The following is a 17,886-nucleotide window of genomic DNA, read 5'->3' as shown; positions in this document are numbered from 1 at the left end:
GATTTCCAGACATTCAACCCGGATTCTTGTGAGACTGTAAACCCAGCTTTAAAACTTGAAATGTCTGATTAGAGAGAGTAATGGCATAAAAGAGATATGTATGTTCATTTTAAGGAACTATCTCTATACTATCTTTTAATTCTTTTAAAACTACTGTCTCTTTTCAGCCTACCTGTGGAAACCAGCTTTCAATTTCGTTCACACATTTTTAAAATGTTTTGGTACTGAACTGATGTAAAATAACATGAGGTTTGATTCTGTGAATAATTCAAGAGACTTAGGGACAAGCCTAGGATGGAAGCTTATTTTTCATGTCAAACAATTCTTTATTTTTTTATGGTACAAATTAAAAGTGACAGATCTGAAGCTGTTAAGAAATACACAAAGTGCAGCTTTACTGACCATACAGATATTGCTCTAGTTAAAGTACAGTTTTTGTCAGTTTATTATTATTTTTTTAATGTTAAGCAACCTGTGCAGATAAATCAGCTTTGGTTTCAAAGTCAGAATAGTTAAGGAGCTTGAAATAACCAGTTTGGCTTCTTGGTCACAAGTCCTCCATATCAATTCCTTTAATTTTTATTCCTTAAAAACAAAAACAAGTGAAGAACACAATACACTCCGTCTCATTCTCTGCCATCTTTCCTGCTGCATGTGCTCTGCATGGAACAGCAGATCTTTTCTGCATGCTTCATAAGTGACCCTGGTGACCATCCTGTAGATTTTGGGAGCAAGACCCTACTTCCTATTGCTACACGGCCTCCGTTCTCTTCAGGGGAGCAGGCGCTGGAGCCTTGCGGAAGTGCCATTAAAATGGAGGATATGCAGCAATCATGTTTCTGGACTGCACCCAGTAGCACATAAGACCAAAATATATATATTTATATTTATATATATATATATATATATATAAAATTAAAGTTAAAAAAAGAAACACTTTCTCAACAATAAATAAACCAATGTGCCCCATATAGGTTCAGATTGGAAACAAGCAAACTACATGACAAAAAAGCTCAGTACAAAATGTTATTGAAACATTTTTTTTTTACAGTCAAACATTTACATGGAAATTAGTTTCTATTATTTTTATTTTAAATTAATTCAGTGTTGCTCATGAACTGGGTACAAGTAGAGTGCTGAGGTAAAACATTGATGAACAGTTTCTGGTTTTTTTCTTCTTCTTTTTTAAAATAGTAACAGTTTAGTATTGCAAGATTGTCAGCAACATTTAGCCATATCTATACAATGTGCATATACCTACATACAATGAGCTTTGGTCCAGCCTTGAGAAGACGAGCAAAGGCATTATACATATTTCTTTTTGGTTATAGCTTGAGTACTTTGACACGCCTCTACTTGTTCCTTCTTAGCTCCCTTTTCCTTTCTTTGTTGATTTACTTCTTCGTCTGTGTGATTATAACATAAACTGAAAAGTTCTAAATGGATTTGGTATTTTTCTGTTCAGTTGAACCTGTACACTCAACATGTAAGCATTTTTGGCATGATACTGTCTCAAACACCAAGGCGATGCCGCTTAGACACTGATGCAATGCAGGAGTTTGTGACAAAGGTGGGTATCCCATACATGGTGCATCTCATGGATTTGCAGGGCAGGGAACAAACTGTAGGATTAGGCCTTTACTAGCAAAAGAGAAAATGACACATCCAGGAACAAAGCACAAAAATAGTTGAATAATTTTTATTCTTACAGCTAATTAATTCCTGTTCATTCTTCCAACTGAACTCAGAAGATGTATAATTGACAGATCACTCAGCATAATGGTAAACTCCAGATTAGCATTCTGTGACTGAGCTCCTCCCTGAATTCTTGACCGTTTAGCATAGTTGTGAGGAAGAGTTAGAAAACTTTCATTTCTCTGTTTCATAATCACAGACTACTGTGTCCATTAGAACTTGGGCAAATAGTACTGCAGTTCATTTTCACTCAATCTTTTTAGTAGAAAGAAGTGAATTTTAAATCACAGTTTTTGAAGCTGGCTTGTTTTCACAAGTCCTAATTAAGATGAACTGGAAGGTAGAGGTCAGATAACATGCTAAACTGGTTTTCTCAAAATGGAAGTTTCTGCTCTCCCTGTAGCTGTGCCTGAGGAGGACAGGAAGAAGGGATGTATATAAGCCTGGAAGAAAATTAAGCTCATGATTACATCCATTATGGTGGACTAGAGATGAGGGTTTACTCCACTGTTTGAAAATCAACTCTCTTTTTTTCACCCAGAAATGCAAAATATAGTTTTTTGTATAACAGCTCTTTACACAATTTGGCCAGGATTTAAAGATCTACATTTTTACCCATGGAAAATTTAGGTTTTTGAGGGCTTCTTTCAACTGAAGCACCTCATGAGTTCAGAAAAACTGCTCTGGATGTTCCCTTAAATGTGGCGTTCAAGTGAGCCTGCAATAATGTAATGATACTGAGAACTGACAAAAGCCATCATGTTTGTGTAAATGCTCTAGTGCATGCATGTGTCTCATTGGAGCCCAACCTCTATTTATAGAAATCATAAAAACTGTTTACAAAGAGTGGAAGAATTCTCCTCAGCGGCTGTAGTGATTTTACGGCAATATTGAGGAGGATTTGATAACTTGTTTTTTAAAAGCAGCAAACAGCTGATCTATTTTATTTTCTGGAATGATGCTTGGGTGCTGATATTGCAACTAGGGAGACAGAACTTGAGGAATATGAAGTTCAAAACCCTTTTACTTTTTTTTAAGTGGTTGTGTTGGCCTATGAACAATCTCTTTGGCCCTGCATGATTTTAATTAAGCCTACCAATTCTCTATAACTAAGGTACAGCTTTGGGGAACACCTTTAACAAATTAATCAGCATTAAGTGTTGTAGCTATCCATTATCATATCCAGGCACCTCTACCAAATCTGGAAATGGGTTGGCCTTTTCACTACTGAAGCTATGTGGCTTATTAATTATTGGAAGGCTTTGCTCTTGAAGAATGAGAAGAAACAGTTTTGTTGAATATGGAAGAACTGAAAGCTTTGTTCCTCATAGTTTTATCTAGTCTGCTCATTACAGAAACTTCGTAGTGCTTTCTAACTGAAGTGTAATTTAAATAATTTAGATTGAATAAAGGGGCTTCCTATTCCATTCTTTTCCTGAAGAGTGCTTTGAGACCTAGATGTTTGCATTTCATGGTATCTTGGTAGGCTAAATTCACCTAAGGTTCAATAGGTCTAATCCCTAAGGAAGAATCATTCCATTGATCTTACTTTGAAAATAAGCAGAAATCTACTCTCAGCCAAAACAAACAAGCACACTCCATCTAAAACCTGATGAATATAGACTTGCTATATGTCCACATTTAGTAGCGCCTTGATGTTTATTTTATATACATAACTTTAGGATGCTAATGTAATTAATCTGTTTCTGCTTATGGGGAATTCTCACTCTTTTGTTCATGTAGTGTTATGTCCTTAATCTACTAAACAAAGAATAAGAGTGCATGGTTTTCTAAAGGTTCTACTCAATTATTTCTATTCTAATAATAGAATGTTTATAAACACAATAACTTATTTGGCTCCTGTGGAATTTTTAGAAAGAAGAAGAATCCATCTTTTCTGCTTCAGTTAAATGCTTTGTGCTACATGGTCAATTGAATCTCATAAATGGTGTCAATTAATATGTGACCATGGAGCTCATTCTTGGCGCAAGAAACCAAACTTGATTGGAAATGGTACATCAAGACTTTCATGTAACTTTAACATCTCAGATATAATCTGCCAAAAAATTGTATTGTGCAAACTTAATTAAATGGAAAAGTAGATTAGAACTCCAGTAAGAATACAAAATTAACCGCAATCAGAATAGACAAAGTTCTAGAATGGAACAGTTTCTTCTGCATCTGATCTGTCTAAGATGAGCAATTAATTAACTCCTCTTATTTTCCAGTGAGACAGGAAAGAACTCATGAGACAAGTGGAACCCTTAAGGCTACAGATCTTGTGCACAATTTATACTCAGTTACAATGGAGTAGTTGTGCTAAAAGAGAAAGTAATTTTGGACTTACACTAAGATCAACTGGAGAATTATTTAGTAATTCAATCTCAAATTCAAATGTACCTTAAAAGTCTGGAATAGAATTAGCATTAGTTTATAAATGAGCAGAACTCTGACCCTGAGTTCCAACCTTTAACGATAAGGTTTAATTAATTCTGACTGTCTTCTACAACTCCCACTAATATCTTTTGGCCATAAAGCTGGTATGTGGAGGCAATCTCTGCTTCCTAATGCTCCTTTCAAAATTAAGATAAATAAATATTTGCAAAATATTCATTCTGTAGCTAGCCATTTTGAGCAATCGCAAAACCATTTCTGAGTTCATCCATAGTCTTGAAGGTTGCAAGTGCTATAAATAAATAAATAAATGACAAAAGCAGCAACAACAAAAGAAATGCTTTAGTTAAAAAACCAAACTTAACCAATGTTCTCATTTCATCACTTTGCCAGTAGCTTGTTTTCCATTAGATTCCCAAGAAATTTCTTTGGCTATCAGACTTTGGAGAGAAATTGCTTCACATAGAAAGAACCATAAACATTGATACTGTATTTTGGACCAAACGGTACAGTTTATAATTATATTACAAAAGTAGCTTTGGTAACCTCTCCAATTTGTGGCCAAAGGACAGAGAAAGTGACAAGCTGTCTACAGTAAGTGAAAGTTCAGGTAACTTCATGTGTCCTTGAACTGACTGCTACAGCCTGTGTATTTTTTTTTTTTAAATCAGTTGTATTTTAAATAAATTTCAGTGGTATTAGGATGGAGAAGGCAGTTAAAATAAAAGGTCACTCAAACTGCAAAGAAATAAAGTCTTCAAACCCTAAAATTCACTGTTTAGGGAAACTGTCATTTTGGCACACAAACATTTGGAGATCACAAAACTGTATATGATCAACAAGAGGGTTGAGCACTGTAGCTCAAACCGAGTGAAATTTACTCACGTGCTGGGTATGTGTGAGAAGGTGCAGGGGGAAAGAAAGTCCTTTAATTATTACTGTTTCCTTTCTGCAAACGACAAGTGTAAAAATTTAAAACACAATGTAGGACTCCCAAAAGAGTTGACCAACAATCTAGTTTCAATGTCACGTTTCTGACTTTGGTTAATAGTTTTCATTGTGAAGAAGCACTTGATACCTGAAAGACCACAATCACTCCTCCAGGTGGCAGGCTTGTACTCTCTCACTTCCTAAAAACAGTTAAAAGTTTGCTGTCCTTGTTGTTGGTGGGTTCTTTTTCCGCAAAACAAGTTCACATTTCCATAATATACAGAAAAAGTAAGCAGTTATTTGGTTTATTTTTAAGTCCATAAAAAAAAAAAAACTGGCTTATTGGAACTAGTTCTACCACACACACACACACCCTAAGTGCTGTGTATTTTTTTTTTCATATTTTTTATTTTTTTTCTAGGAAATCCCACAGACATTTATAAATTGTTCTGTCCATCTTGTTGCTTCCACAGTCTTTTACTTACAAGGGTGAGAAAGAGCATCTTTACAGAGTTCAAAAGTTGAAAACGGTGTCCGTTTTTGTGTGTGTGTGTTTTTTTTCCCCCTTTAAATCTATCCATTTAAGAGTTTTCTTCCAGAGAGTCTGTTAAGGGCTCCATCGGGGCTGCTGTTGCAGGCTCGTGCTGTTTTAGGCGTTTAATTGTATTCTTCAGTGCTTGCCTCTTATTGCAGAACCAGACTCTAACTACTTCCCGGTCATAGTTCAGTTTCTCTGCAATTTCTGTCATTTCCTGCCCAGAGGGATGGGTGTTCTTCTCAAAATGGGCATTCAAGATTTCAAGAGCTTGTGGGGTGAAGGAAGTGCGCCTCTTGCGCTTTTTGGATGGTTCGCTTCCAATAAATTCAGTAAGGTTCTGCATACCTGCTCGATGGCGGGCCTCAGCCTCAGCCATCCACCGTTCAAGCACCGGCTTTATCTTCTGGGCACTTTTAGGGGTGATGTCCAGCTTTTCAAACCTGGCAGGATACAAAAGGCCAGGGTTCAGTTTGGCTGTCAGACTGCTAGCTATAGTGTTCTCTTGGGCTTCCTGTGGTAGGAAAAAGTGGCTTCTCAGGATGGTGTGTCTGAGGGGAAAATTGAAAAAGAAGAGTCTTACACTGATGCTCTGCCAGGGTGGGACTTCCTGCCTGCCTGACTAATTGACTGGCAGAGATTATTTACAATGGATTATGAAAAATTATTAACTCTACAGATATTGATATATTTCAACAAACAGACAAACAAATACAATCACACTGACAAAATGTCATCAGAATGCTATTCCTTCTAACTAGTTGCTTCAGACTGAGACTCATGTGCATTCAGAGGCTCACATTAATATCTGGTGCAGATGGGTCTCTCAGTTCATTTCTGTGAAGCGTGTTGACCCCATGCCCCTAAGTGTATTCATCTAGATCGACCTGCTTCACTGAAATGGATGGAGCTCCAGCCAGGAGAACTATGTGTGTGCACTGGAAGGGCACTGCTCTTAAAGCATATGTTTCAGATTTCAGCATGTTCAAAATCGTATATACTATGAGCAAGCTGAACCCAAAAGTTAGAAACAGGAAATGACAGCAATTGACTCTTTGTTTTCCTTTATTTTTATTTTTACTGGGAACTAGTTTACTTTCTACAGCACACACTGCTATTTTAATTTTGCAGAGAGGTTGTTAGCCTCTTAAGTTCAGGTTTTGTTTTCCTTTTTATTTTTAAGCAATTTTCACTGGACACAAGTTAGCATCATGTCCCTTCAAAATCCCCAAAGCTGTTGCAATCTTCAATTCAAACAGCTGGACACATTGTAATTACCTTGAATATCTCCACAAGTAGTTGTGCTTTGAGAAACTCATGCCTTCCCGATGAAACCCAGCATAATAGTGAACTAATATGCTTTGGCATCAAGCTGGGTTTATTGTGGCATGTCTCCACACTGTGCCAAACGATATCATTTCCTGTAAATGAGGTCCTCTAGGTCTCATTTTACCATCAAAACTCTTTTACTGGACCACATTTTACAAGTCATTTGCAGTACCTGCAAAAAATTTTCTAAACTGAGCTGAAGACTTTATTTCCCTTAAAATCAAGCCAGTTTTAAGTCTTATGTTATCCACTATTTGTAGCTTCATAGATTACATTGTTTTTACATTCATTCACAGAAAAAGTGCAATTTACTCCCCGAGATGCTGTTGTAAAATGTGTAATGAGATTAAAAGCATGGCTAGTCTACCAAACTCAAGTTCGATTCATACAGAAATGTGATTGCTTTCACTAACGTGTGCTCCATTATTAATATACATATTTTAAAAATAGGCAAGTATTTATGTTGGACAGAACAAGAAACATTACATGTAACTTTGTGTCTGAAAATGATAATAACTAGAGAGGGATGCACAAACCCCTTATTGGGGCTCCCCTGAAGGTTAATATTTTTTTTTCCTGAACTAGCCCTTAGACTATTAGATTTGGTTCAATTATAAGAAGCCAATGGTTTCAGGGTAAACCTCATCCTAATCTATCTCACAAATTTGCTATGAAGTTCAAATAAGATCTTCTCATTTGCATCACTCAATGCTAGGATAAAATGTGTCAGCTAAAGTGTGTATTGTACAGTAAGAAGTAAGGATCTTTGTTACTTTGGGGTGAGGATGAAAATAGGAAACAAAACTATGAATACAGAGACTACTCTTTCAATAGTAAATTCTGTATTGTTTGGTTCAAGAGTGGCCCAACTCTTCAGTACTGTCACAAGTGTTTAGAGAAAACTCAACTCACAAGGTAGCTTTGACCCCAACCCAGGTCTCAGTCATGAATCCATCAATCAGTTATTGGAAAAAAATTAGCTTGCTTATGCTACTGAGTCCTTCAAAGAATTGTACTATACAGTATATTTATATGTTAACTGATTTGGAAAACAAAGAAATAAACAGCTTCCATATTAAGAAAAACTTCTGAGTCACAATTCCAGTGATGGGCTTAGATGTTTGTTGCTTGGGCAAATATTGGACTGCCAGTACTATGTCTCTGTTGAATTAAAAAAAACTGGACCTGAGAACACCATCATGATCCATCCAACTTAACTAATGCATTGATGATCCTCTCTTTCATGTTCCTGAGAACTGTCAAACAACTTTGCTATGCTTCCAGGTTCATAAAACTATCTATGCCTTACCCTTGACCTCAGCCCGACTGAACTCTTTTCACAACCCATTGGAATGTTGTGCTTTGCTTAACCCATCCTCCATTAGGCCTGTCATTCTTCCTTTTGCTAAGTGGCAGTAGCTCAGCTCTGCAAAATGACTGAAGGACCAGGTGAGTGTTGTAGAGGAGGAAAACCCCTTCTGTAGTAGTCTTTGGTTGCTTAATGATGGAGTGATTTCTGCCATTTTGCTCCATGTTGTTATTCTGAATACATGATATCAAATGTAAGTGTAGTCTACATGCCATTAAATAAATGCCAACTTAATGGCATGGGAAATGATACCTGTTTTGATGTCTGTTTTGTTTAAAAAGCTGTTCATCTCTATAATTCTTATCATAGATGCAGCTTTCATTAATAATTTTCTCATATGTTTCCTGTGGTATGTAACTGCAGCCCTGTTATTGAATTGAATTTAGTGATATTTGCAATGCAAGTAATAGTTTAAATTTAAAATTACTGATGAGCATCAGTAATCATTCAGCCTCACTGAAATCCAAGGCATGGATTTCCAAGCACCCCAAGTCTCCAGAATCTGTGCATTACCCCAAAAAAACAAAACAAAACAAAAAAACCCAGACAAAACAAAAAACAAAACCCATCAAACACATGAAAATCTAATAATCTAAGCATTAAGGTATAGTACTATTATAATGCAATGCAGTATAATAATACTGAATGCACTGCTTTAAAACAAAACAAAACCTGCTAGTTCAGGTTTCCTTTATTAATTAATCATGGAGAAAATAAATTACATTAAAATTAAACAACGGGCATGAGAAAACCATATTCATAACATTAAAGTGCCTTGTTAACATTTGTGCTTCTGTATGTGATATTTGGTATAACGATATACAAGTCTTGAAACAAAATTCCCAGCAGTGGTATCCTTGTATACACTGAATAAAGGTTATTTTCTACAGGGAGGTATCTTATAAGAAAAAACAGTAGGGGAGGCCATAGGAGTGAGAGGATCCTATGGAGCTTTTTGTATTTAACAACAATCAATGGGTTTTATGGAAAATCATTGAGCAAAATGTGAGCTGCAAGCTCACTACCCCATACTGATGTTATTTATAACCTTAGTCTTAAACTGCAGGAAAAGTACACTTCCATTCTATGGGGAATACATTAGAAGTATAAAGAGCAGATAAAAAGACAGAGCATTTCATGGATCACCAAAAACAAAATCCACTTAAATGAGCTTAGAGTTCGTTTCTTGGCTCTCACTGATGGAGGAGAACTATAAGACTACATTGCCCAAGAGGAAAAAGCTGTTACCTAAGTGGGTTTGTTACTTCATGCATAAACATGGGATTAGTAACACACATATATGAAGACATAGGTACTTTGATCAAAAGACCTTTAACTCTATCAAGGCTGCTGCATTCCATGGTTTTTCACTATGCTCTGAATATTGTTCTCCTTTCTCTGAACACACATTTTTATTTTGAAACATTGAAGAAGATATAGAATTAATTCTAGAAACCCTGAGAAAAATATTTTCATGTGTTTGCCTTCCTCCCACCTCAACAGCATCATCCATGAACATCTTATATGTAACATGGGCAATGGTAGTATAAGTTGAAACCTAGCAGGGTGGCACCCATGAAATATCTGTTCAGAATCCACATCAGTAGAAAATGGCACAGTATTAAGAGGGTCAGCTGGGGCTTATGCAGCAGCAGCAGGGTCTCCAACTTCATGCTGCCTTAAATTTTAAGACCAGGAACATATTTAACGTTCCCTACTTGTTACTGCACAAATAAATAAATAAAACCTTGGGAGAGGGGAGATGCTATGTATTTTATCTGCTCACTAACACCAACATTCATTCACATAAAGGAGCTCTGCTGGACATATAGATAAAATTATAAAGGCAGCAAGCAACAACAGCAATAAACCTTAAGAGAATGAGGTTGGAGAAATGAGGATTGACTATGCATTTTGTTACCTGCAGATGGCAGACTGGCTGTAGGCTGGACCCTCTGTGGCACTTAGAGCTTGACCAACTTGTGTCTGGGTGAGACCAAGGGACAGGCGTCGTATTTTAAAAGCTTTGGCAAATTCTCGGATTTCCTCAAGATTCACCCCATCCACCTCACTGGAGGCTGTCTGGGGATCTGTTGAAATAACAGAAAACACTTTGAATGTTTTCATATCCTACCCAGCTAAATTAAGTGAATTATTTCCCGTAAAGCGAGGTAAAGCCTCCTGTATCCAGATAGTTTTGCAAGGCAAGCAGCATATCTGAAAGTACAAAAATGTAGATAAGGCAAGGATACTGAATTAATACCAAGTGGCTCATCTTCAGTTGAAAAAGGGATAGAAAGGAAAGAGGAACACTTTTAATAAAACAATGTGTGCTGTCTGGTTATTTTGCAGCGTGTTGGAATCTTGACTTGCAAACCTTCACTTTCTTCGTAGAGAGGACTTCAGGTAAAACCAGCTGCTGCTCAGGGCTGTAGACTGTTTTTCTAATAGTATTCAGGATGTCTTATTTTGGGAAAAGGGAATTCAATTCTTAAATTTCAAATAGATATTCTTTGCGTTGCATCTAAAGCAGTTGCATTTTAACAGAGAGACTTAAGGACATATTTATGGAGAGATGTACATATATCTCTGTCATGCTTTGCTTGTATATTGGATTCATTAAAATATTTTATTCTATATCATCCTAGAAAGTTTCCATGTGCAAGTCCAGCCTTCCAACTCTAACACTGACCCCCATTTCATTTTTTTATTGGCCTCTCGGTAGATAATACTCATAGTGCTGAGAGAATAAATTGGTCTTCTTCTGACAACAGCTTTTGTCCCTGAAAGGGCACGTAATAAAAGCTATCTACTAGAGGAAGACTTTTTTGATGCTGGAAACATTATCAATTTAGGATTTATTGAGGGAAATGATACAGCAGCTGGGAATGGCATCTCCCTCCCTTTCTGCAACTAATTCCTTGCTAAATGAAAGCATTCTCCAGACTGGTAGAGGCAGCAGACAACAGTCTGGTGGAAGATTTCAAAGGGTCGCTCAGTCCTGCATGTACTGAAACCATTGTTGTACAGTGTTTTCCACCTCATTCCTTGGGCTTCTGAGATGAGAAAGATGTTCAGTGTTACAACATATTTCTTTAAATATATGTCATCAGATGTTCATGTTTAACATGGATAATTACTAGCTAATAGTAGATGATATCGGTAACCGTTGAGAATTTGGCCTTTGTGTGTCTGTGATAATCACATCACTATTTAGTGGCACTATAAAAATTCTTCTCCACTTAGCTGTCTAGATGGCATTATGAAGAAAGAAAACTAAAGCCAACAAATACATAAAATATAATTTGCAATAAGATGAAATACATTTTACAGTTCTAGATAATTACCCTTATTTTGTGGGTGATTCCCAAACTTGTGACCTCAAGGTCAATTTCCCTGCCTTCACTATATGCCATGGGGTAGAAGGAGTAGGACATAGAGGCTCACAGTAAGTTGGCTAAGCTCACATGATACATTTTTTCTAAATAGACTGAGACTAGTCACTGTAGGGAAGCTATTTTTATTGGCATGTTGCTGGCAATTACAAAAAGACATCTATAAATGTATCCTCATTTATATCAGCAAACATATCAGCCTCTGGTTTTGTCCCATCCTTTATGTTCATCAGCACAGATCTCTGCTATGCTGCTTTCATTAAAAAAAAAAAAATCTTACTATTCGGTTCGGAACTTGTGAACTACCAGATGCTTGGTGATTCCTTTCATTTAACAATTGTAGATAGGCAAAAGAAGAAAAAGAAAAAGAAACCTATTGGACCATCATTATTAGTCATCATTTGTGCAAGTCTGCTTTCATGGGCATCTGTTGTAATTTTCCCAGGAAGTATAGAATATGCAGGATTTTATTATACTTTGTATGCATAATTTTGTATACATAATTGTATTTATAATTTGTATAATTTGCATTTAGTATTATCTACCCTGGAGGTTTCTTACATTTCTGAGAACAGTATATATATGCTCATGCAAAATGGCTCTTGGGGGTCTTTTGCCCATTCTCAAAATGGCTATCACATCACAATTAGTTATATGCCCTCACTGCCTCCCCCAGCCCTTTCTCGGGTAAGTCACTCTTTAATATTCCTGCTTGCTTCTATTTTTTTCTGAGCAATTGGGCTCACCTCCAAACTAATCGCCAGGCTACTAGAACTGGTCATAATTTTTATTTTTGGTAAAAGCTTATGGTCCCAATAGGGATAAGAGGCATTCTTGGAAATAAAGTTGAGGTTGGAGGCTGACACATGGCTTTGCAGCATGATACTTTCTCATCTTTATAGGTAAGAGGTTAAGTAGGCAAGGACCCTGATGGACACACTGAGACTACCAGATCCAGTATAGAGAAGCCCATATTTACACTTACTAGCAGCAGCTCCCCAGGATTTCAGACAGAAGACTTTTCCAGACCTAGCTGCAGTGGTCAAATATTAAATTTGGGACTTGCTGCATGAAAAGCAGACGTTCAGCACTAAGGAAAGCTTTTCTTTCCTCTTCTATGGGTGGAAAGTTTTTGGTTTTTTGCTTTTTGTTTCTGCAGTGAAAATGGGGAGAAATGGATATACTCATCCAGAATTTGGAATTAATGTGTCTTTCATGTTGTTGATGGACAAACTTTTTCATCAACTAATATAATGAAAAATGTGCATTACTTGGATCTTATGCTGCACAAAAGTATTTGGAGCAGTAGGTTTGTTCCTGAAACTACAGATTTTGTGCTTGGCTGCACTTTGGATAAACACTGGGCTTGATAATATCGAAAAAACAGGTCTACCCTTTCAGGTAGTTCTGTTGACTAAGGAGCCTCTGCAGCAGGTTTACCAAGATAGATAAGCCTGACACTGAGAAACTGATAGACTTGGTCTACTCTTTTCCAGTGTGGAAACTTGGGATCCAAACTATATTTTGCACTTGTGATTACAATCCTCAAGGTCTGAAATCTAAGGAACCTGTTCAAAGTCCTAAAACAGTGTTTGAGATCAGGAATGAACTGCATGAAAGAAAACAAATTGTGGCTTGGCTCATATTAGACAGTGGTGTCCTCATCAATCAAATGGGACATTAGAGATTGCTGCAAACCAATGCAGCAATTTTGAGTGCCATTTTAAAGGGAAAAGCATTATAAAAAATAAAGACTCCTTTGTGTTGAGTTTGAGTTACGTTTACCACATGGACTTATTGTTTTGGTTTGTTTTTACTTTCTTGGGTTTGTTTGGTCTTTCCCAATCCAGGTTTGATCTTGTTTAGCTTTTTGAGATCATTCCACATTACTTTGGCACTGGCTCTTGCTGTGATAAATATCTAATAAATAAAGAAATGGTTCCCTAGCTTCTCACTCATTCAGTGCCACTTGGTTCAGCCTGCATTCTGCTCTCTAGGTAATATGTAAGTCTCAGGTACTTTCACAATACTGTAGAGTTCTTTACAACCACAGAAAACACAGGTTTATTAGTTACCATATGCCAAATCACCTCAATACCCAGATGTAGTCTAAGGGAGAATAAGAAGTCCCATCCAGGAGGAAAGAAATAAAATCATGCAATCTTGCTCAAAATACATCAGAAACATACATATGCACCCTGATCGAAACTGACATAACAATACTTTATGCTGCACTGGCATAAAGTAATCCACATAATTTGCCATTTCTCAACCAGTATCCTGCTTTTTGCAATATGCATATCTCAGTAATGGGCATTATATTTGTGCCCAGGCTTTTTTTTTTTTTTTTCACTAAAAGTAAGATCTAATTTAGAAATATTTACAAACTCCAACCTTTGTTTCTACCTGTAGTGTTGGCACGGGCATCTGGCAGAGGGGTAAGGCAAGGAATGAAACATGCATTATGATGCCCTATATGTATTTGTGTGCAATGTTGGAATACACATATGAAAGGATAGAACTTGTGTCATAATGTCATGATGCATGTTTTGTCATTTGTCATTATTTTGGCTAGTTCCCTCTCTCTCCCTCTCTCTCTCTCTCTCTCACCATTATGACTCTCATCTGTGTGGTGGATTACTACTTCCACATTCTCTTGCCTTGTTTTTTTTTTCAATCTCAGCAACTTTAAGATGTGTGGATTTCAACTCCCAGAACAAGTACCTTAGTTTTACACTTCCTGCTCTTCTTTTTCAACAAAGCTTTTTCCTGTCATCTAAGGCAAATTTTGTCACACTTTAATGTTGTAGTGGCTGGTGGAAGGTAGGAGGTGGGATAGGTGAAGGCTTGTAAGGCTCTTTAATAAGTGGAAGCTTTTACAGTCTGAGTTCAGTTTGGTATATTTCAGATCCAAAATCAAACTACAAATTGCTGGATAGGAAAATAGTCCCTAAAAAATAGAAATAAAAATGGAACAAATTTTCCTGGTCCACACATTCCTGATCACATATGCTGATACAATCAGAATGAATGCATATTGCATAAATATTTTCTCATTTGAATTAAGTCCAAAACATTTATTGCTTATAGTTTATCTGCAGCCCCTTCCATCTGTACTGCCAATTAGTGATTGCTTAGTTATTCTAGTTATTTATTACAGGGACTTTTATGCCACTTCAATCTGGTCAGTTTACAAAAATCAAACATCAACAACAATAAAATAACAAACCACATCATCCAATCAATACATCACCCTATGGTACCACATCTCACCCAGAATAATGTAGTATTTTGGTTCCATCCACAGCCCAAAGGCTCTTTGAGATAGCATTTCATGAGCTGTTGAAAAGTCATAGAGGACGGAGTGACTCTCACTTCTGGGGACAAGTTTTTCCACAGGAATGGAAGCCCCTCCCACCAGATTCCCAATATGTATAAAAGCCACATAAAACCAAGGAAAAAAGTAGATAGAGAAACAAGGAGACAAAGGGTGAAATAAGACAAGAGAGCTATACTTACTGCTGACTAATTGGCCAACACTCAAAGCTGAAGATGAGGAGGAGGAAGAAGAAGAAGAAGAAGCCTGGCGCACTGGGCTTTGAGATACAGATGCTTGACTATGAGCCAAATGTAGAAGATTAGACTGTGAGGCTGCTTGTCCTACTTGTGTTTGAGAGGGCTGATGGAGCTATGGACAAAGATAAACAAAGACACTTTCAGCAATAAAATAAGATGTAGGTAATGGTCATAGCACTCTATCTGTCACACTGCATTGGAAAAATAACCTTTTTAAAAAAAAAACAATAAGTATTCACTTTATCGTTTTTTCCCTCCCATCTTTCTCTCTCAAAACAAAACAACAACCTACAGAGTGGCTATTTTTCAGTGATAATCAGGAGCAACATAACTGATGTAATAATGGTATAGCATTTGTTCTGCCCCAGTTGAAGCTTCCAGTTGCAAGAAGGAAAGTCTTGTATAAAACCCTCATATCTGAACCTGGGCTTTCACTGCCGGAAATGAACCCATTCTTAGGGCAATTATTTGGCCAAAACTTTCATAAATTATGAAATTCAAACCTAAAGAGTAATGCAAGTATTTGGGGCTCTCTAAGTAGTCTTACTGATACTTGCACAATTAACTAAAATTAAGCAGTTTCCAATCCAGTTTTTTTGGTGGCTTAATTAAGAATACTGAAATAAGTGGAATTTAATGTTGGCTGGATTGTGCACTAAGCCCCTTAAAAAGTAAAATAATATTCTTATAATTCTTGTGTGGAAAAAGTCAGTGGTACAAAATGCTAACCATATAACTTTATAATATGAATTGAAAAAGAAATAGATTCAGACGTCAACATTTTTCTAGCTTCCTCCTCTCCAAAACATGACTATTCCAAGTAAGGGGCTATGATTATGAAATCAAACACAAAATATACAATCCAATCTGTGTTTTATTAATTTAATATAAATTCAACTGGTGGTTGTTGAAAAAAAATCAGATTTTAAAAGTCTTTTTGAACTGCTCAGATACGAACTGATTCAATCACTGCAAATTAAAATAATTTGAGTGTGTTTTTAAATAAAGTAATTTGACTACAAACTTTTAGTATGATGGTATCTTTGTGAATTAAAAAGCAAAATCATTTTAGCATGTTTAGATTCATATAAGTAAGTATTCTTCAAATAATTTTTCTATGTTATGCTGGAACTAGATATTTCCAACACAAGATTATATTACACTATAGCAGTGTTCCTCAACCTTGGCAACTTTGTGTGGACTTTAGCTCCCAGAATTCCCCAGCCAGCCATGGCTAGCTGGGAAATTCTGGGAACTGGAGTCCACACATCTTAAAAGTTGCCAAGGTTGAGAAATGTTGCACTATAGGATATGAGACTCAGGTGCCTGTAGTGTGTTAATCTCTCCATCTTTGAAACAATTACTATCTATTACATTCTGTTAAACCTCTTCATTGTTCAGATCAAAGGCTCAGCTTCATTATTATGACCATGACCTTGGATTCTCAGGTGTAGAAAAACAGTAGGAGTAGTAATTTGACTTATTTTCATCTTCTGTTATTAAACTGATTTTGGGTTTGGAGCTAGTGAGAATGGAGCGTGCTTACGCATTGCATTTTATGAGAGAGAGAGAGACAGACAAACAGAGAGTCAAACATGTTAATGCAGCCTTTGACAACCTGGCCTCCTGATGTGTGGACTCCAATTCCCAGAATTCACAGACTGAATGGCCTTTACTGAGAATTATGGGACATTAAGTCTATGCAGCATTAGCAGAGGATAGGGAAGGCTGGGTTAATGCTGAGGATTTGTTCCTTCTCCCTAATCAAAAAATTGAATATTTATTCAAATTTGCTTAAACATAAAGCTATCATGAGTTCACAGCAGGATCAGTTTTGCTGAAAACTGTTACATGCATGATCATATGGATAATGCAAGTACCCAGCACTCAGTACTCCATCTGTCCGTCTAAGAGAACTTGTCATGAACTAGTTTAATTATGAAGATCCAATGGATAGGCCACTACCTCTCACATAGGTTTATTTATGAGGCTCATGGGACTGAGCTTCCTGCTGTGGCACTCCTAAACTGTGCAATGCACTTCCCTAAGATATTTGTTTAGTACCTACTCTAAGATAAGATGCTTCTTTATTACTAAGTACAAATGTTTGAGATTAAAAAGTGGGATAAAAAGTTGCTTGGACTGTGGAGAGATGGTTGTGATTATCTGTGTGTTCTTTCAAGTCCTGGCAGTGGTGGACTGGCACTCTGATCTAGGAATAATCTCACCCATGGAGGTTCCTAAAGTAAAATACATTTGAAAACCAAATGTTAAGGGAAATAGGACATTTTTCATAATGATAAACTCCATGGAACGTTGATTGATCCAGTGTTCCATATTGTTTATACTGCCTTGAGGTTTAGAGGACCCCAGTCAGTAACATGTATTGAACAAGATGGAACAAATGGAGACAAAAGACATCCCAGTGGATGAGAAAGCTTTAATCCTAGACAGGATTTTCTTGCATGTTGAGTGGCTGAAGATTTGGTCTTCAAAAAGAACAATCTAAATTTTGTCCCTCTTTTTCCAAAAATAGGATCAGGCATATGAGCTGCCTGAATACTCCCAAATATTGTAAATGGCATAATAATGTAATTGCACAGAGGTGCATCTGCAGCTAGCCATGTTGAAACCAAAATAATACAATATGCATTATTGTATTT

The 17,886-nt window shown here is 36.7% G+C and overlaps 1 protein-coding gene across 1 annotated transcript in view; it reads right to left on the bottom strand.

The window, feature by feature from the left end:
• Positions 1-322: 322 nt before the first annotated feature.
• POU6F2 (POU class 6 homeobox 2) overlaps positions 323-17,886 on the bottom strand; it is a 302,481-nt gene continuing 284,917 nt past the window's right edge. The window contains exons 8-10 of the mRNA XM_088149999.1: positions 15,167-15,335; positions 10,174-10,342; positions 323-6,105 (exon numbers count right to left, since the gene is read on the bottom strand). Of these exons, the coding sequence (XP_088006125.1) occupies positions 5,601-6,105; positions 10,174-10,342; positions 15,167-15,335 (843 nt within the window). The 3' untranslated portion in view covers positions 323-5,600. The remainder of the gene's footprint in view (positions 6,106-10,173; positions 10,343-15,166; positions 15,336-17,886) is intronic.

Source organism: Python bivittatus, unplaced genomic scaffold, assembly GCF_059951505.1.
Source record: "Python bivittatus isolate LINGU-HERP-01145 unplaced genomic scaffold, Pbiv_v1 ctg000610_np1212, whole genome shotgun sequence".
In the NCBI taxonomy this organism is placed as follows: domain Eukaryota; kingdom Metazoa; phylum Chordata; class Lepidosauria; order Squamata; family Pythonidae; genus Python; species Python bivittatus.
This window is presented reverse-complemented; position numbering and strand designations above follow the sequence as displayed.